Source organism: Dipodomys merriami, unplaced genomic scaffold, assembly GCF_024711535.1.
Source record: "Dipodomys merriami isolate MVZ:Mamm:240054 unplaced genomic scaffold, mDipMer1.0.p SCAF_19, whole genome shotgun sequence".
In the NCBI taxonomy this organism is placed as follows: domain Eukaryota; kingdom Metazoa; phylum Chordata; class Mammalia; order Rodentia; family Heteromyidae; genus Dipodomys; species Dipodomys merriami.
The window spans coordinates 31,771,105-31,791,036 of NW_027203270.1; the positions used below are offsets into that span (position 1 = coordinate 31,771,105).

Genomic DNA, 19,932 nt, shown 5'->3' on the forward strand with positions numbered 1-19,932 from the left:
GTCTTAGTTGAAGACTGGGAGCCCTGGGGCTGGAGCTAAGGATAAGAACTGATGAGCTCAGACTTGGACAGGGTAAGCAGGAGGAGGCAGTGGCAGGCCAGCCAAGGGGAATAATGTAATCAACAATAACTAGCTACCATAAGCAGGAGGCCATGTCAGATACTGGGCTATTTAATGTCACCTCAAAATAAGTATATAGCATGAAGCAGGCATTTCTATTGCCTATTCCCTACCATAGAAGATAGATAGGGAAGGAAAGTGGTTTGTTCAAGTGCAAATGGTAATGCTGGGGGAAGAGACCAGAGCTCAGGGAGGGGTGACGAGGCTGGAGGGGGAAAACTCTCCAATGCCCACAGGGCCTGTGGGCTGCCACATGTTGTGGTAGTTTTATCCTGGGACTGTGGGGAACAGAATCAATACCCTTTAGGGGTTGAGGACATTCTAAGGGATCTGTGGGAACTGAGGGTTGGGTTCCTCTCTGTGTTTTCAGAATCTGGCAATGGCAGTGTGCTGGCTAGATTGTAGAGACCATGGTAGGAGATGAGATCTGGGTGGTAAGCTAGAGTTGGGGATTGATCAGTCTCTGTATAGACCCCAAAGGGGTAGGGTACTGGGAAATAAGATCAATGCTGGGTGGGGACATTCAGCAGGAGGATGCTAGCTGGGTGGCTGGACTTGGGAGTTTCCTTGTCTACTGCATTAAAATCCCAACATTCCAGTGTTGGGATTTTAACAAATGTACTCAAGCTCCCAAGTTTGAGCAATTTTTGGGATGTTGATGGGTAGGGGGTGGTGATGGAAGAGCTAAGGTGACAAGCCTCCCATATACCTGCCCACAGCCACTTGATACAGGCCTGAGAGACTTCCAGCTATTCATACACAATGCTCCCAACCACAGAACACATACCGGCTTAAACAAGAAGGACTAGGCACACCCCACACCCACACCCCCAATTTAGAACATACCTAATACACAGATGGAGTTACATGACTTCACCCTGGATGCTGACAACTCTCGTCTGCCTCCAAACCAAGAAAGGTCCAGCCACTCTTATTTTTAGGATTTCTTAGAAAGATTTCCTAAGATCTCTATCCTGGACTCTCCTGGTTTGGTGGCCCATAAGCACAGGATTTGAACTCTGAGGACTTCTCAAGTGTTCCAAGGACAACCTAATTGGAGATGCTCTGAGAGGCATGGTCACCATCCCTAGGTTCTAGGTGAGTGTCAGGTGGGTGGCAAGATACTGCATGGCCCTGAAGTGCAGAACTAGGACTGTTGAGGGTAGTTATGGAAAGAGAATTTAAATTTGACATGGGAGCCATGATGGAGCCATCCTCGGGGTGTGGCTGCCTCAATAGTCCTGAGACTAGTCATCTTGGATGTTGTCATGGGTATAAGGCAACCCTGAAGGGCCTTGGAATAGGGGCCTCCATTCCTTAGAGCAAAGGGAGGGAAAGGTGATTCTCCCTTCGGACCAGGCCACGAGGGCACGTGGCTGCACCGGGAGGCGCTGGGGCTGCCGCCTCCGACCCCAGGAAACTTTTGGTCCACCGGATACATCAAGGGAATCCTCTGTAGTCATCCACTGGGTTCTCAGCAGAGACTTAAGACTCCATTCACGACATCCATGCCCTCCACTAGGGGTCTTGCGAGAGGAATGTGAGGGGCTGAAAACCCCAGGAGGACGGAGAGAAAGTATGGGTGCCGAGGGCGCAGTGCTAGCAGAGAAGCCGCGACCAAATGCGAAGCGTGCAACGACCTTCGGGTCCGAGGGCGGTGACGAGGGGCCGCGGCATCCCGACCCCACCACAGCAAATCAAGAGACCAGGCAGCGAGGCTCTGGGGGCTGCTTTTATGGGGACGACCTGACAGAGGGCATGGTCCGTACAAAACCGGGAACAATACATACATATATATATATATATTATATACAAAGACGGGGGTCCTCTTAAGGGCGGGATAGGGGCGCCGCAGGCCCGAGAAACCGGAAGCGCCCGGTGGCCCCGCCCACCCCGCTCCTCCCCCTCCATCTGCCAGGGCGAAGTGCAGGGCCGGGCACTTGAGAGTCAGCTCTTTCCGGCGGCGGGTGCGGGCGGGGCGGGGCGGGGCGAAATACTGATCAATGGCACCGCCTATTTACAGGGGACAAAAAGCTGAAACAGATGGAACGGAGTTTTTTTTTTTTTTTTTCCAAAAAAAAAAAAAGAACAAAAGCCCTGGCTTGGGGCAGGGGCATGAGGAAGTGGCAAATGTGATGGATTTTGAAAGATGGGGGGGAGGTCTCACCTCCCTTGGTCCAAGCCCCAATTTGGGGTTAAAGTGGGGAAACAGTCAATTTCACTTAGAAAGCAGACTGCCAGTAGGGCAGCCCTGGTCTCCAAAAAGTTGAGTAGTAAAGTTTTGCCCTCCAGTCAAAACATGGGAAGAGTGCAGCGTGGGGAGAGCAGGCTGAGTCTCTGCCAAGTGAGTACAAGGCTTCCAGGGGTGGCCCTGGGCAGGGCGGGCCCCCAGCGAGAACCTTTGCCCTTGCTCTGCAGCCAGGCCCACCAAACTGACCTCCCTCTCCACTGGCCTTCCCAGGCTTGGCCAAGAAACCAGGACCCAGAGAGGCTGCACAATAGTTCCAGGAGGAGGTTATGGCTATTTGGCACCTGGGAGAAGGGAGGCACAAGAAGTTGAGGGCTACTGCCCTTTTCAGAAGAGCAGGGCTGGGGACCAGGTATCCTGGACTCTCCCTTTTTCTACTCTCAGTCCCCTTTTCCTGAAGGATGCATGAGAAATCAGTGCAGGGTCAGGCCCAGCCTCCTTGGGGGCTCTATCCCTCCCAGGATGGGGAACAGGTCTGGGAGGTGTTGAGCACCCCGCCTCCCCCCAAGCAGGAAGGTTAGAATGCAACAGACAGCACAATGATAGGGAAGAGGGAAGGGCCAAGAAGGTAGAACCTCAAGTCAAGAGGCCCAAGGGCTACCCAGAGCCCCATGGGCAGGGAGCAGCCTCCAGTTGGTGAGATGCTGGGAGAACCCCAGCCCCACTCCAGTCCAGAGACAAAGGCTGGAGGTTATAAAGTCTGGCAGTTTGGTCTGCAGGTCCTTGTGTCCATTCACCACCCAGGCCAGCCCTCGGCTTCCTTCAGCCTCTATGCCTCAGCCCCATGGGGCAACGAGGCCACCCTTCCAGCCACCACTGACTACCCGGGCCACCATAAAGGGGCCTGTGATATGGGCCCTCTGGTCCCTGAAGCTGGGGGAGGTGGGGTGGAGGAGTTGGGGAGTCGGGGCACCTGTCCCCAGGCTGGTAAGGGGTGGGGTGGGATACTGAGGACTGGGAACAAGGATAGTGGGAATTATTATTGTCCTGTCAAGGAATGATTCCTGTTAAGTAGAATTGGAATTCCTCAGTGTTTGTAGGTTTCCTTCCAGTTCTGAGATCTGGAAAACAAAGATGAGGAGGGGGTTAGGCCCGGCCCCTTTACGCCCTGATGAGGGTATGACCCTCATGGCCCCACCTGGGGATCTACCAGGCAGGTGCTGGACAGGCTCTTCTATGTAGCTCCCTGTGCAAGCCCTGCCTCTAAGGCACCCCAGGCCTACCTTGTCCAGGAGCTTGTCCATTTCCTCCTTCCTGGCCAGCTCCGACTCCTCCAGCACCCGACGCTGGGCAGTCTCCTTTTTCAGAAACTCAATCTCCCTGGAGACAGGCAAGGGCAGGCAGTAGTGAGTAAAAGGTGTGGTGCCTGGCCTCTGTCTGGGGAGAGGCAGGGTCATCAGCAACACCTGGCCAGCACTGCTGTGCTTCTCTCAGGTCAAGAGGTCTGAGGTTTCCCTAAGGCCTCTGAGATCTGGCCCTGTGCTGGTGGTGCTCTGCTGTTTAGGCCCCAGGGAACACTACCATGGGGCCTGCCAACCTCTCTGCTCTGTCTCCCTACTCAGCTGGGGAGGGGGGAGGACTACCACTGAAGGCCTCCCAATCACCCTGGGCTTAGGACCTGCAGCCTGCCACGTACTTCTGCTGGTAGTCCTTGATGAGGCGCTTGGCCTTGCTGTACTTGCGCTCCAGGGCCTGGTATTGGGCCTGGGTCTCCCGAAGGTGCTCATCCACCGCCTGGCACAGGCTCTGCGCCTCACCCCAGTAGCCCTCTAGTTTCTCCATGCGCTCCTTGTTCTCTTCCACACTCTGCTCCAACTGGGCCTTCTCCACTCGCCAGCGCCCCTTCTCCTGCTCCAGGCTCTGCAGCTGAGAGGAAGAAGCAGCCCTAGGTTGGTGAAGGCCAGAAGGAGCTACAGATCCCCATCCTGGCACCAGGGCCACAGTCTTTAAGAGATTCTTGTGGAAGTTGGGTCCATATCCCCAACCACTAGATCTCCTGTGCTGACCTGGGAATGGAAACCTTAGCCTCAGGGCTCCTAACCAGGGTCTCTCTCTCAGCAGTGTGCGCCCAGGAGGCCTCCATTAGTCACTGACTAGCTCTGCTGGCACCTCAACCCTCTCATCTGGAAAAAGCGAGTGGTGTGTAATGAAGTGGTAAAATGGCAAAGTGCAGGACAGGTGAGGGTTGCCATTGCTCTGGGCCCTCTGCAGCCCTGACCTGTCAACCTGCCCCTGCTCCTGGGGCTTCCTGAACAATCTGGACCCTCTCCAATATCCAATGACTTTGAACCTCCCAAAGGCTCAATCTAGATCCTTTGTTCTCTCCATAGCATTACTTGGAATCCTAACTCTGATACCACCTCGGCATTGACCCCCAAATTCCAACCTCCAGCACAGCCTCACTCCCAACTTTCAAGCCAGCTCCTCATGAACACCATGTCCTAAACCAGACTAGCATCTGTGCAAACCAATGTCTGCTTTCCTAACTCACTCATTTGTTAGATGGTGCTAGCACTTCACAGCCCCAGCACTCAGTCTCAAGCCCTTGCTAGCCTACACACATGTTTGCTGTTAAAGCTCTGTGCGCTCTGTGACTAGCCAGAAAGGCCTTCCTGCAGACCCTCAGATTCACACAGGGTCTCTGCATATGTCTCTCCCTTTCCTGGGAATGCACATCTAACATCTAAACTTCTACTTCTCTGTGCCATGTATCACTTCAGATAGATACCCCACGGAAACCTCTGGACTGCCCACTCCCAGCCAGAACAGGTCCTTAGTAACTGTGTCCTCTCCTCCAGAATCCCAATTCAGGTTGTGACAGCAGTCACTGTTGTACAGGCTCAAAGCTGCCCAAGGGCAAACTCGATTTTGCCTAGCGCCATGACTGGAGCACTGCCAGACGTCTAGAAGGTACTCAATGCATCTCTGTAAATAGAATGGCCCTGGCTTTCTGTGCCCCTGAATAGACCTTCACCTCACTCTGATTTGTGCCCTGGAAACACCCAGGAACATAAATGTGGCTCTACCCCACCCTTGCTCAGGGCTTATCTGGCCTACCTTGCCCAGGTCTCTAGTCAATTTACCTAGCTCTACGTCCTGACCTCCCTTGTGCCCTCTCAGCTTCCTGAGCAGTGCTGGCTACCCAAACCCCTGTGGCCACACAGCCCCACACTGTCTACAGGGCCAAGGCTAGAGTTCTTGGGGAGGGAGTCGCACACTGAATGTCAGCTGTTCAGACTGTCTCTCACCTCTCTCTAGCTACAACCTAACAGGCCTACTCTCAAAGCCAGTCTCCAAGCTCAAGTTCATCTCCTTGCCTTGAACATTCATTCTTTCTCTGCCCGCACAGAGGAAGTATATTCACACGTGTACCTGGATCCACCCAATCTGCATGGCCCCTGGGCACCTTCACTATGGAATCTATGGATTCTCATGCCTGCAAACATACTGGCAGCAGTGTGCTTGTGTGAATGTGGATTGTGCCACGTGTCACAGCACCTCTATGTTGTAGGCCAGGTGGTCTGGATGACAGTCATACCCTGTATCTCAGTGTGCTTCAGGGCAGAGAGGATGTCTGTGGAAGTATGAGAAGCAGGAATAGGGCCCCAGTGATTGTATCTGTGCAGTGTGGGATATCTAGATGTCTGGGTGAGTGGCTCTGTGGGTATCATGGGTCCTGGCTAGCATGTGTCAGGGTATGTCCCTCTGAGTAGCATGGATTGATCCTTGGACCTATGCATGGAACACATGTAGAACAGTCCAGGTGCAGACATGGAGAACAGGTCTTAGGGTGCCTCTGTGAAATAAGTTTTTATTTTGGCCAGTCCTGGGGCTTGAATTCAGGGCCTAGGCACTGTCTCTGAGCTTCTTTTTGCTCTAGCACTCTACTACTTGAGCCACAACGCCACTTCTGGCCTTTTCTATTTATGTGGTACTGAGGAATCAAACCCAGGGCTTCATGTATGTTAGGCAAGCACTCTACCACCAAGCCACATTCCCAGCCATGCCTGACTTTTGATTGAATAACTATTCTGTACCTGGGTACTATACTAAGGATGCAGATGCAATTATCTCATTTAACTCACATGGCTCCTACGGTTTGGAGTATTTTACCCCATCTTAAAGGGGATGGAAGCCCAGATAAGTGAGTGATGGAGCAGCTCTGTGCTGTGACCCTCATGTCCCAGTGGCCTGGTGAGTGCTGTGTGAGGGGCCCCTCCCTCAAGCCTCTAACCTGCTCAGTGCACAGACAGATGCACGTGTATAGGCATACTCACCTTTCGTTTCAGCTGCTGGATCTCTGCTTCAGTCACTGCGTGCTTGATCTGGAGCTGCGGGCAGAGGTTGGCACTCAGCTCCAGGGGGCTGAGATCCACCTGCCTTCGCTCACTACCCCAGGACCCATCTCCCACCTCCTTGAACTTGTGCACCAGCTTCTCGGGCTCCATGTCCACAGGAGACAGCGCATCCTCGTTCTCTGCCAGCTCGAACACCTCGATGGCCATCTCACCACCTGGGAATGTGGGGCTCAGCTCCTCTTCCTCGTCAGTGGCATACTCCCCTGTCTGTGAAGGGACACAGGCGGTGTGGACCACACACACACACACACACACACACACACACACACACACACACACACACACACACACACACACACACACACACACACACACACACACACACACACACACACACACACACACACCAACCCCTCAGCATCCCCATGACCAAGCCTAAGGCCAACAGCACACCAACCCCTCAGCATCCCCATGACCAAGCCTAAGGCCAACAGCAGTTCATGTCAGACTAGGGGAGCACTCATGACAGAGGTTGGTCCTCTGCAAAACCTTGAAGAAACAGACTGCACTATTCCCTACACAATAAAAGTCTCTGCTATCTCGCATTGAGGACTGTTCGAGAGAACTGAGTTCCTTGCAGGACTGCAAAGACAGACAGTGTGACTCCATGAGATAAGGGGTTCTCTGAGGGAAGGGTCTGTTTCTCTTGCTGTGTTTTGGGCTTCTTTACCAAGCCTGAGAAAATGGTAGAGGCAGATGGCTGCGCTGCCTGCACTAGCCACTAGAGGGCAATCACTGTACCAGCTAGACTGGGAGTCCTACCTCATCATCGTCCTCCCCATACTGGGCATATCTTTGCTCCATCATCTCCCGCTGCCATCGCTCTTGCTCCAAAGTCTGCTGAATTAACTGAGCCACTTCACTCTGCTCTCCAGGCCGTTCCCGGCCAATCATGAACCTGCAACAGCACAGATGTCATCCCTGCCTGTCATCCATAGGGAATACCACTACCTTCCCTGCTGGTAGACCTCTCTCCAAACACAGGCCCTCCCAGGGGAGGTGAACTGAGAGGCTAAGTCCAGAAGCTGTAGTGTTAATAATGGATAGGAGTTGAGACATTATCACATTCCCCCTAGGGAAAGCAGGAAGGCCTGCTAGCCCTCCTAGACAGTTTTGGGGAGAGGATATACTAAACTTTGGGATGGTCTGCACAGGACATGAGCTCAAGGACTGCCAGGGTAAGGGGCTCTTCCTCCACCATGTGGGAAAAAAGGGGCAGGGATGGCAAAGGTGACCCATCCTGGGAGGGCTGTGGCTTTGGAGGAGGGTCTTGGGTGAGCTCCAAGCCCCTGTGTTTCAGGAAGGGGAGGGACGATAGAGATTGGAGATTAGTATGGAGAGGAAACAGTGGAACTTCCAGGCCAGCCCCTCCTCCCCAGGGCCACCCACATCCTGTTTCTCTCCACCACCCTTTCCTGGGGGCAGTGGCCCTCTTTGAGGGGGGCAGGGAGCAACCCCTGAGTGCTATGCCAAAGGTAGAATGCATGCAGGGAGCTTTTACTCCATGTCCTGTTCTCGGGGAAGGTGTACATGGACTGGTCAGAAGAGAGGAATGAGGTTCTGGGTAAGATAAACCCAACTGGTTGGCATTCACATTACATACCTGGGTTCTTCAATAAGTGAGCCAGAAAAAGGCAGAGGGAAAGGAGGATAAGCCCAGGAAGATGAGGGGGGTGGGGGAAGGCATGACCAGGGGCCTAGAAGCAGGAGTACTGTGGCCACAGCCAACCCCTCAGGCAGGGCCAGATGTGGGCAAGAGGCATGGCAGCCAGCCACCTCCCTACTTGTCTGCCCCAGAACTCTCACCGCACTCGGCCCTTGGTGTTCCTGAGCACGGAGGCTGCAAAACTCTGGGTCACTCCCACCAGACTCGTTCCATCCACCTCCACCAGGAGATCATTCACTTGGATCCTAGGGAGGTGACATTAGTTATGGGATCATAAGACAATGGTTATGGGGTCATAAGACAACCTGTCCAGTGGAGGCAGAAGATACCCCTCCCACTGGAAACTGCAGGCCCACAGCGATCCAGTACTTTGTCTACAGGCATAACATACATGAGGCCAGATAAAGCAAAAGCCAGGCCCACCTGTGTGGGCAGAGAGCTCAGGGCAAGCCAAGCAGACACAGGCTTCCAGGAGCAGGACAGCTGGCAGGCTTGCTTCCTGTAACACTCACATACTTGTCCCCTCTTCCATCATACTCAACTGAGCAGTTGGACATCCCCAGAATTCATCTCTCACGCACATATGTGCCGTGTCACCATGCTCTTAAACGGTTCTGCCCGAGTCCCTAACTGCCCCTCTCTGGCTCACACACTGGCTCACATACTGCCACACCCACACACTCCCCACACACTCCAGCTGTGGCTCCTAAAGCTTCATCCCTCATACAAAGGGGAAGACGTGTATGCATCTGGCCTGCTAAGGAAGTGGAGGAATCCTAGCATACCTCCTTCCTCCTCTCCCACCTCCTGGGAACTCCAGGCCTAGACCTGGGGCTCCATATGACAATGGATACGTGGCCTGTTGTAAAGGTTCACTCCCATAGCCCACACTCGTATGTAAAGGGTTCACCCCCATATCCCATACACAAGCCAGGAAGCACCCTCATCATGCATACTTTCCAAATCAACAGGTGATAGTGGGAAGGCTCTGGAAAGGGAGAGAAGGGGATAAGAGATACTTTCAACCTTTCTGTTCTCTGCCCCGCTCCATGCTGCCTGGCCACAGCACACAGAAGCCAACTGAATAAAGAAACCATGCCTCTAACGTGACCTCTCTGGACCCTCCTGAGGAAGTCTCTGAGGCCTCCTCCCCCCTCCCCCCTCCCCCTGCAACCCACATACAGCTGAACAGCTGGTGGAGGGTCACTGGCTGGCCCAGAGCTCCAGGACACCTTTCCTGACCCTCTGACTCACCCTTATAGACACAGATGTTCAACCCAGCACATGGACAAACACCTGGCTTCAGAACACACCCCACCCCCCAACAAGGCTAGTCACATCAGCGCCTGCATCCCAGCTGTCTGCACCCCTGACCATATCTCCTCTTTACCATATCTCCTCTTTCAGCTCCTGGCCTGAAGTCTCTTGTGCTCATTTGGCTTAGCTAACTCCTGCTCAGTTCCAGTGTCACTTCATCCAGGGAGCCCTTCCCATACCCACACAGGTCAAGCCCTCCTGTTTGTGCTTTATGTATTTTTCCTCCATTCAGCCACTTTCTGTGTGTCCCCTGCCTGGTGTCTTTCTGCCTCACTACACTGCCTGCTTCCTGAGGGCAAGGCCCTTGACACCAACTCCCCAAGCCTGGCATCAGCCTAACAACAAAAGGAAAGGAAAGCTCAAATGTGCTTCACAGAGCCCATGCTCCCTGCCAACGCCCACACGGCCTAGGCAGGGCACATGGTACTAGGTACATCTCCCATTGCTATCCTTGGAGGGGTTCCACCTGCTGTTCACAGCTGTAACTCCAGAGCCTGGTACTCCCCGAACACTGGAAGCCACACAACACACCAGTCTCCCAGGGAATGGGGGAGTGCTCTGACTGCCCAGTGACTGCGCTGTAAGTCACAGCTGTGCAGAGTGAGGCGGCTAAGTGTTACCTGCCATCCCGATGGGCAGCACCACCCTCAGTCACGGTCTTGACGAAGATGCCCAGCTTCTCCAGGCCCATGTCGGCCCCGGCCCCCATGCCGATGATGCTGATGCCCAGGCCCTCGGAGTCTGTGGGGCAGAGGAGGAGACGCAGGGGCTGGCAGGAGATCCTCTCCCATCCCTTACCCTTGGGGGCAGTCCCCAAGGCTTAGGGATATCCCACGGGGGGAGGAAGGGGCACACCCCTTCCACACCCTACTTGCCAGGCTAACTAACTATGCTGCCTCGTGGGTCACCTTTCTGTTCTTGGTCCAATCCAAAGAGCAGATAGGAAGCAGGGTATGTCAGGGGTAGCTGGGTGTGACTGTATTGCATATACAGATAAGGGAATGTGGCTGGGATGAGGACTGCGACAGGACTTGGCCCTAAGCCTTTTGGTCTCCTCCCAGCATTTCTACACTTAGAAGCTTCCATACCTAGAGCTTACTGACCCGTTTTTTTTCTCCCCTGAGGCTCACTGCCCTAGCCACACCTATCCTGCAGGCCATACCTGCCTCTGCCAGTCTCATGGGCATCTGGCATCCAAACCTATGACCTTGCTTATAAAGACTCCTTCCTGGGGCTGGCACCACTAGCTGCTGTCTGCCAGACTTGGGAAGCACTTAGATTCTACCCCACCCCCACAGCCTCCACAGAGCCAAATAAGCACAGGTCCTGTGGATTCTCCAATCTAAATCCACCCGACTTCTGTTCTACCAATACCTTGTATGTAGCCTGTACCACAGTGGTCTTCTACCCACTCTGACCCTTACCTTGAACTGTAGCTAGTGTGATTTTTTTTTTTTTTACAAGTCCTGGGGCTTGAACTCAGGACCTAAGTATTGTCCCTGAGCTGCTTTTTTTTTTTTTTTTTTTGTCAGTCTCGGGGCTTGAACTCTGGGCCTGGGTGCTGTCCCTCAGATCTTTAGCTCAAGGCTAATGCTCTACCACTTGAGCCACAGCACCACTCCTGGTTTTCTGAGTGGCTTATTGGAGATAAAAGTCACAGCCTTTCCTGCCTGGGCTGGCTTTGAACCAGGATCCTCAGATCTCAGCCTCCTGAGTAGCTAGAGTTACAGGTGTGAGCCACCATCCCGGGCCTTGAGCTTCTTTTGCTTAAGGCTAGCACTCTATCACTTGAGCCACAGCACCACTTCCAGCTTTTTCTGTTTATTGAGGAGGAATTAAGGAATTGAACCTAGGGCTTCATGCATGCTACCACTAAGCCACATTTCCAGCCCTACTTGTTAATTTTTTTTTTTTTTGATAGGTCATAGGGTTTTGAACTCGGCCTGGGTGCTGTCCCTGAGCTCTTTTGCTCGAGGCTAGTGCTCTACCACTTTGAGCTACAGCCCCACTTCCCCAGTGTGATCTTTCTAGAACATCTTTCACACTTGCAATGGCTGCCAATCCATCTCAGAAACTTTCTGACCATGTCCTTGCCATGGTCTATGTGGCCTTGGTCCCATGCCCTTCCTACACTCACTATGTAAAGGCAGCCATCCATGTCTATCCTATACACCTAAATTCCTCATCATCAGAGATCCATGGGAGCATTGCTTCCTTGGGAACTGCCCTAGTCTGACCAGGCCCCCTTAAATGACTTAACTTCAAAGGCAGCCTCCTCTCCCTTTACATACCTCCAACAGCACAGACAAGTTAGAGAGTGTCTCCAAGGAGATTGCTCCCAGGGAGCCTGGTTTTGCCTATCACCATTCCTACAGGAATGTGCACAGGACCCGTGCACACTGCTGGGGAGATAGGGTAACTAGAGGTGCAAATAGTGTTCCACGCAGGGTGCACAGTGGCCATGTACTGGAGCTGGGCTGAATACACAAGGCACTGAGGACTAATGGAGAAAGCCCAGCATGTGACAGGGCAAGTTAGACACAGGTACCCGCACAAGGAGCCTAGACAAGCCCACTGTGCCCACTGACCGGAGTCTGATCTCTCACCCTTCTCCAGCTCTACAGGAAACAGCTCCAGCCGTTCCACCCGCTTCTCCAGCTCATACTCTGCAGAGGCAGCCATAGGGTCCACATCCTCATTGCGGCGGTCATAGTCCTCATTGGAGTAGGTGCTGAACACCTAGGGAGGAGCAGCTTGTCAGAGGCCAGTGGGAGAGCAAGGACAGAACTGAGGGGGAAGGCTAAGCCCTGATAACCCCTGCACCCCTCCTGCCACAGGCCTTGCCCCCACCCCTGCCTGGCAATGACCATGGCTCTGAACAAAGGCCTTCCTAGTTCTGGAGCTCAGAGGGCTGGAGCAAGGCACCCAGCTTGGCCTGATCCATATGGAAGCTCACCCAGCAGAGCATGGTCTGCGCAGGAATGGATGACCACTCCCGGGAAGACTGCCAGGTGCAGGAATCTCAACACCAGGGCAGAGAGAAAGTGAGAGACAGGAGAGCAGACAGGCAAGGATGGACACAAAGGCACACACAGTACACACACACACACACAGAGGAACAGGCTGAGCAGCAGAGGGGAAGAGGAGGAGGGGACAAAGGATGAAGATGCTGCATGCCAGATGGGGAGGGGGGAGAAGGGGGGAGGAGTGCAAAGGGATAGAGAGGCAGAGAGGCAACCCCCTCTGTCCTGCACCTGAAGTAAATCGATAAATGGGTGTTAGGGGCCAAAGGAGTGGAAAGGACTCCCTCAGAGAAGGGAAGCCCTCTGCTCATGGGAGCCCTTCGTGTGGCAGGAACAGGGTCAAACCTGGACCCCCATGGCCCTGTGGTAGATCCAGGTCTGTATCCCTGGAGAATGGCAACTCTGAATTATACCTTCTGTCTACATCATTAGGAAGCCAGTGTAGAAGCTCCTGGTTCTATATCCTAGAGGGACCAAGGATCCTGGGGAAGTGGCAGCCTCTCTGCCCCTGTCATAACATCCCTTGTCCTTCTAGATCTCCAGTCAAGGGGAATTTTCCGGTCTCGTTCTCTCCAACTGACCAGAAACGATGAAGCTGGGGTTCTTTATTTTTATTTTTTTGTCAGTCGTGGGGGCTTGAACCCTGGGGGTGGGCGCTGTCCCTCAGTTCTTCAGCTCAAGGCTAGCGCTCTACCACTTGAGCCACAGCACCATTCCTGGTTTTCTGAGTGGTTTATTGGAGATAAGAGTCTCATGGACTTTCTTGCCCCAGCTGGCTTTGAACCATGATCCTCAGATCTCAGCCTCCTGAGTAGCTAGGATTATAGGCATGAGCCACCAGAGCCCGGCAAGGCAGGGGTTCTTTAGGGGTGCTTAATTCTGGGTCCAATGGGGTGCCCCCAGTGGGTGGTTAACAAGCAAGCACCATTTGGGGTACCATGACTTGTTCAGCTTCACTGCCGGCAGCGACAGGTTGGTACCACTTGGAGCCAAGTGGAGGCGGAAGGGGTGGGAGCAGCTCTATCAACTGGCTGGGCTTGAGGCCTAGGAAGCTAGAATGGAAAACTGCCCCCTCCCCCAAGGGTACTGCCGGGGGGGCCCCCTCCACCCCAGAAGCAGGCTCATAGGCATCCTGGCAGGCAGGGACACTCACTCTGTGTCCCAGACTTTGTTTGGACTTGCTCCCAGTCATCCCCACCCCCATCCCAGAGGCTCAATGCCACAGTAGGAAGGGGACAGGGCACTCAGAGGACGAACCAGAAGCATGCTAGGAGTGATCTGTGTAGTCACCTGCTCATGTCCTGAATCACATCCCATTCACAGGCACTGGTGCTCAGGCCTTTAAAGGCTCACCCAGCCCGAGTAATGGTTGGTGGACATCAACACCAGCTGCTGAGAGGCACAGGTTACAGACCTACTCCTCAGTCCAAATGAACCAAGGGGTCCATTGCCTGAGGTCATAGGCTTAGCCAATGGCAGGGTAGGATGGAATGACATTCTGATGAGCTCTGGATGGTAGGTCACCAGTGATTTTTGTCCTCACTGTACAATGCCCCAGGCTTTGGGACAGGCTGGCATGAACCGGAACTAGCCTTGGCCCACTTTTGCATCTGAGGTCCCACTGAAGAGAGTATTCCTCCCCATCACCACACACAGACACACATGCCACTGTGACCTCCAAACCACCCGGCTTGTCCTGGGCCTGTCACCTCCTCTCCTCAGCTGGTCAAATACTATTCACCTTTTCTAGCCTGCCCTCTCCAAGAATCCAAAACCTCAGGCTCAGAGGATCTAGATCACTGATCGCCCCTCTTGTCAAAAGACCCTGGGCCCAGCCCTGCCTCCCCAAGTAACAGGCTAGAGTTGAGTTCTTGACCCTCTGTGGAAGCCTCCACCTCCATCCATCAAATGACAACGGGGTCATGGGGGGAGGGGGGGAATCCTGGGCTCAGAATCAATGTAGGAGTGGGAGCAGGGGGAAGACCATCTCTCACCCTCCCCCCCATCTCTGTGCTGGGGTAGAAAGGAGGAAATCCCTAGCAAATCCAAAAGTCAGACACTCAGCTGCCCCACCCGCTCTGGCTCTCATACTGGCGGCCAGCTTCAGTCACCAGGGAGTTGGGAGCACTGCTCCAAATCATGTGCTATTTTTTACCAAAAAAATCAGGGTAAGGCGTCAGATATAGACAGCCAGAGGCCAGACCACACTCTCTCTCTCTGAGGGCATCAGGCTGTTGGACGAACTGTGGGGGCAGGGTGGGGACTGCTGGGCCCTCCCAGGAACACCAATCTGCCTTCTAGGATGCCACTGCCCACAGAGGGGGCAGGGGATAGAAAGGGCTCCAAAGTCCCCAATCCGGGAAAGGGTTGCCTGGGAGGGGAGCTGTGGCCACCCTCTTTTAACCTTTCTGGACTGGGAGGTAGAAGAGGGCAGAGGGTGAGACACTCATAGTTGGAATCAGAGAGAAACTTGGGCAGCTTCAGTGTCCAGGAGTAGTTATGGAAACTCCAAGCAAACAAATTGTTGGGAAGGGCAAAGGCTGGGCAGGATCCAAGGCTAAGGAAAGTCCTGAGACCTTGACACTGCTGTGGGGAAAGGAGAGTGTGGGCACAGCAGAGCCTGGGACAGGAAGAAAGGACCATCAAGGCTAGTGTGCCAGCTGAAAGAGGAGAGTGGGGAAAAGGAGTAGTGCATTCTGGTTTTTAATTCTTCCCAGGGGACACCCTCTCCCCACTCAGTTCTGTTCAGAGCATCTCCAGGCACTGACCAGCAAGGCCCACAAACCAATCACCAAATAGTGTGTGTAGTGAGGAAGATTACCCCCCCCCAAAAAAAGACAGCTTTCACCCTCTTTCAGGATACCTAGAGGATGTGGCAAGAGCTGTTGGGGCCTGCCAAGGCCATGGGAATCTGTCCCATTGAACAGCTAAGAGCAAAGGCATGCAGGCCTCTGCCAGGCACCCAGGGACAAACTCCTGGTCTCACTCTGCCTCACTCCTCTCCATGGCCCACAGAATGCCTACCCGCTCCTGGGCCAAAATGCCCTCTCCTTGTGCAATGAGAGACCTGGGAAGTTAGCCCAGCACAGACCCCAGGAGACCGGGCCTTTCTCCCAGCCCATCTCTCAACCTGCTTCCTCCTTTCACTTCTGCAAAGTTGGGGTGGGGGCACAAAGAGGGAGGAGGCAAGGTCCACCCCCCCCATACCTTTGTTTTGGGAAGTTTCTGGCTCCCCATCCACCCCCAACTCACAGCCAGCTCCCAAATATGGGAGAGTAATTCAAAGCCTGGACAGCCCCCCCCACTGCCCCCAGGACAATGTGGGGAGTCTTTTGAGGACACCCACAACCTTCACACCACCCTAGCCTCGGGCAGCCTCTGGAGGAAGCAATGTCTGGGAGACGCAGGGAAGCAGGTGTCCCAGGCCAGGCCAGGCCAGGGGCAGGTTGGGTGGGGCGGCACTGGGGCGGGGCGGCAGGCTCGGGGAACCTGAGGGCAGGTCGCAGCAGGCCGTCCCAGACCTGAAGCCCTCCCGGCTCTGACAAACAGCTGGAACTCCCCGACGCCCCCCACCGGGAGGAACTTCTGGGAAGGGGGCTGGGTAGCCAGGGCTGACTCAGCCTGCCGAACCTGGCTGGTGAGGCGGGGGCGACACGGTGCACGTGGCCAGGGCGGCGTGGGGGCAGGGGGGGCTGGGGGGGGGGGAGAGGCTCACTCACTTGGATGGGCGCCGTGCTGAAATGGATCTTCCGGCTCGGGGCCGGGTCCTCTTCCTCCGAGAGCCCCGGGATCTCCACGCACCCAGACTCGGGCTCATAGGGGGGCTCTCCGTCCTCTTCATCTTCCTCATCGTCCTCCTCCAGGGCACTGCCCCCAGAGTCCTCCCCAAGCCCACTGTAGGCGCTCACGTCCACCAAGTCCGCCTCCGAGAAGTCCTCCTTCTTGGACTCGTCGGCCTCCTCCGGGGCCACGTCCGGGGCCCGGCCGTTTCCCACCCCCCTCTCTGGCTCTGCCACCGTCGCCACCTCCTCCTCGGGGGCCGCTTGGGCCTTGGGCTCCTCGGGCGCGGGGCTGGCTGTGGTTGCCGAGGTGCTGCCATTCTCCAGGGCCGCGTGGACCGTCACCTCGGCCTGGATCACTTCCCCGGGGGCAGACTCGGCCTCCGAATCCCCGCTCTCCTCCACCTCCACCGGCTTGATCTTCCGCACCTCCCGCGGCTTGGGGGGCGGCCGGGCGGGGGCCACTCGGTGCTGGGGGGGCTGCTGCCCTCCGGGGCCGCTCCGCTCCTTGTCGGTCGGGGCATCTCCCGACGGGGCGGGCGGGGGCGGCGGCGGCTGGAACACCCGGGATCGCTTACTGACCAGCTTCGAGTTGACCTGGGCAGCCCCTGCGGCCGCAGCCCGGGGAGGCCCGGGCCCTCGGTGGAGGCCGGTCCTCGAGTCGGCCTTCTCGAAGACGGCGCTGAGCTGGCTGACCGTGGGCGACACGGCGTCGGCGTCCAGCTTGTCCAGCGCCTCGGTGCTGCCGTTGAAGCGCACCACGACGTCCAGCTTCCGGTCCTGCAGGCCGGCGCGCTCCTGCCGGAGCAGCCGTCGCGCCGCGGCCTCCTTGTCGCCGGCGGCGGCCGCGGGGCTGCTCCGTTCGAACAGCTTCCGCGTCTCCTGCAGCCGGGACGGCGGGTGCGGCGGCGGCGCGGGCTGCGCCGAGGGCGCGGGCTTGGAGTCGAAGCGGCTCACGCGCTCCGACACGCTGGTGCCCAGCTTGAGCAGGGCGCTGTGGTCCACGTTCTCGTTCAGGCTGCTGGCCCGCGGCAGCGACAGGCGCACGCCGCCGCGCTCCGATGCCCGGGGGGCCTCGGCCATGCCCGCGCCGCCGCCCGCCTCGCCCGGCGGCCCCGCCGTGGTGCCCATCTGCAGGAACATACTTTTGATGCGGTGGACGTTGGAGCCATATTTCTTGTGGTGGGCCGCCTTGGGTGCCTCGTCGGGCCCGGATGCGTCGGGCGGCTTCAGCGCCTGGATGCCCGCCTCGTAGGCGCTGCGGTGCGGGGAGGCGCTCCGGAGGGGACCCCCGGGCCCCCGCGGCTCCGTCTTCATCATGATGGGGGTAGCCGGGTTCGCATCCCCCCGCTCCCCGCGGCCCCCCTCCAGCAGGCGGCTGGCCAAGTCGGGACCACCGTCCCCTCCCCCCCTCCAAGAAAGCAGCCTTGAAAGGCCTTTTTGAGGGTCCCCCGGAAACCAAGCTGCCCCCAACACAGTTAACCCCGCTTTAAAGATGAAATCCCCGGGCACCCCGGTATGGGTCGCCTCCCCTGATCAAGCTGCCAAAGGCACAGCCAGATCCCCCCCTCCCCAGCCCCCGCCTCCGTGAGCCCGAGCGGCCTGGTGCGGTCGCCCCCACCCAAACGGGGAAAGCGGCAGCCGGGGCCGGCGGGACCGCGCGCCCAGCCCGCGAAGCAGCGGCGGCGCCCGCTCACATCGTCCGAGGCGGTGTCAGCAGGGCTGGCGCTGCGGGCGCCCCCCACTCCCGCCGGGGGCCTCGGCTCTCGGGGCGCCGGGTACCCCAGCGCCCATGGCTGCTCCGGCCGGCCCGGGCCGCTCCGCCGCGCCTCCCTCCCTCCCTCCCTCCCCCCCTGCTCCCCGAGCCTCGGTCTTTTCTCTGGCTCTGCCCGAGCGGCGGCTGCCCGACACCGAGCGGCTGCCCTTCTCGCCGCCGCCGCTGGGGGACTGGCACCGCTGGGTCCTAAAGGGATCGGATTTCCGGGGCCGGAGCCTTTGAGCCCTCCCCTTCCCCTGCAACTCGACGTCTCGCCTCGCCCACGCCGCGAGCCTGCCTTCCGCCACCCTCGGGCTCCTAGCCAATCCTCTTCGGCCCTTCCGTCCCTGCGTCTGCCCCGGGCTTATCAACCATGCACATAGATAGGTACTCCCCCGTTTCATTTTGGGGCGCGGGAGTCCAGCCTGCGTCGGGGGGGGGGGGTGGTCTCTCAGTGCTACCCCTCTCCTCCCCCCCAAAGTGGCGGGGCTTCCGTCGAAAGGGACCAAGCATCACTTCCTTCGAGGGCCCTATAGCTCCTGAGTGGGCTTCCGGGCTGTTGATGTCAGAAACGGGTTGTGAAAATACGGATTTCTAGGCCTTCTTCCGAACCTTGAGCCGGAGAGTGTCAGGGGAGGGACTCGGGAATCTGCATTTTAACAATTTCCCTTAAGGGGAATCTTTTGTGTCTTTGTAGGTGGAAATACTCTGGGGGTCAGTACTAGTGACTTTGCTGTGGTGAAGGTGGAGGAATGAATTCAAAGGGGGTAGCCCTACCACCCAAATAGCAAAAGAGTCCCAAAATTGCCCTTTGCCCTTTGAAGTCTAAAAAGAACGTCCTGGGGCCTGCCTGCTGCGAACCCCAGGCTAGAGGGAATGGAATCCTGGTCTTCTTGCCCTGCCAGGATAATCTGGTCTCTCAAACAGGAAGAAGGAGTTTTGGAGGAATTCTAGAGGCTTGGGGCCAAAGTTTCCCCATTGAGAGCTCCAACTTGGGTCACCGATTTAAAGGATCCTGGTCACTGAGTACAAGTGTGGAGGGGGGTGGGTAGGAAATTTGAGTGTGACCTACACATCCCAGTCCTGACAACCCCAAAAGCTGCCTTGAAGCGTTCTCCTTCCTCATCTATACCATAAGAAGCCTGAGGGTTTCCTTTTATCCCACCCTAACTGCTTGGGCCCTGAGGGGTGAAGGTCTATCCTCTTGGTCAGGTTCAAACGTATCTCTCCAGGTCAGCAGAATACAGAAACTGAAGAATACGGTGCACACTAGGACCCAGAGAACAACTCAGGCACAAAGCCTCCCGCCCCCCCCCCCCAGCACACACAGCTGCTTCCTGCTTCTCAGGCCTTCCTGCGGCCTCTGCCTCCTCCCTCGCCCCCTTCCTTTCCATCCTCCTCCTCCTCTTCCCAATTTCCATTCTCCCTGGCCGAGGAAGGGTGCTCTCCTACCCTTCCATTGTAAAGAGCGGGGTACATGTGGGTTTTGTAGGATACTAACCCATCAGCACGTGCAAAAGAGCTCCCTGTGTGGGGGATGGGTGTGGAAGCCGCCTGGGAGCCCTGGATACTGGGGTGAGGAGGTGCCAGGAACCACAGTACTGGATCCCCAGCCTGGTGGTGCCAGAGGGAGGAAGATTTGAATTCCTAAGGGACTCATCTTCA

At 56.4% G+C, this 19,932-nt stretch overlaps 1 protein-coding gene across 1 annotated transcript; it reads right to left on the minus strand.

Annotated features, from left to right (window-relative positions):
- Positions 1–1,839: 1,839 nt before the first annotated feature.
- Ppp1r9b (protein phosphatase 1 regulatory subunit 9B) lies at positions 1,840–18,327 on the minus strand. The gene is made up of 10 exons (XM_070028326.1): positions 16,452–18,327; positions 12,316–12,448; positions 10,330–10,450; positions 8,533–8,637; positions 7,489–7,624; positions 6,781–6,933; positions 6,646–6,699; positions 4,005–4,234; positions 3,592–3,688; positions 1,840–3,429 (listed from the first exon to the last, which is right to left on the minus strand). Exons 1-10 carry the CDS (start codon positions 17,829–17,831, stop codon positions 3,376–3,378), a joined length of 2,463 nt encoding a protein of 820 aa, XP_069884427.1. The 5' UTR covers positions 17,832–18,327; the 3' UTR covers positions 1,840–3,375.
- Between the last annotated feature and the right edge of the window lie 1,605 nt (positions 18,328–19,932).

Excerpts from the sequence above, each read along its gene's own strand:
- Ppp1r9b (XM_070028326.1), bottom strand. The coding sequence starts at position 17,831 with ATGATGAAGACGGAGCCGCGGGGGCCCGGGGGTCCCCTCCGGAGCGCC. Across the intron at positions 10,451-12,315 it reads TCCTGTAGAGCTGGAGAAGG|ACTCCGAGGGCCTGGGCATC; the intron begins GTGAGAGATCAG and ends TCTGCCCCACAG. Across the intron at positions 3,689-4,004 it reads ATCAAGGACTACCAGCAGAA|GGAGATTGAGTTTCTGAAAA; the intron begins GTACGTGGCAGG and ends GCCTGTCTCCAG.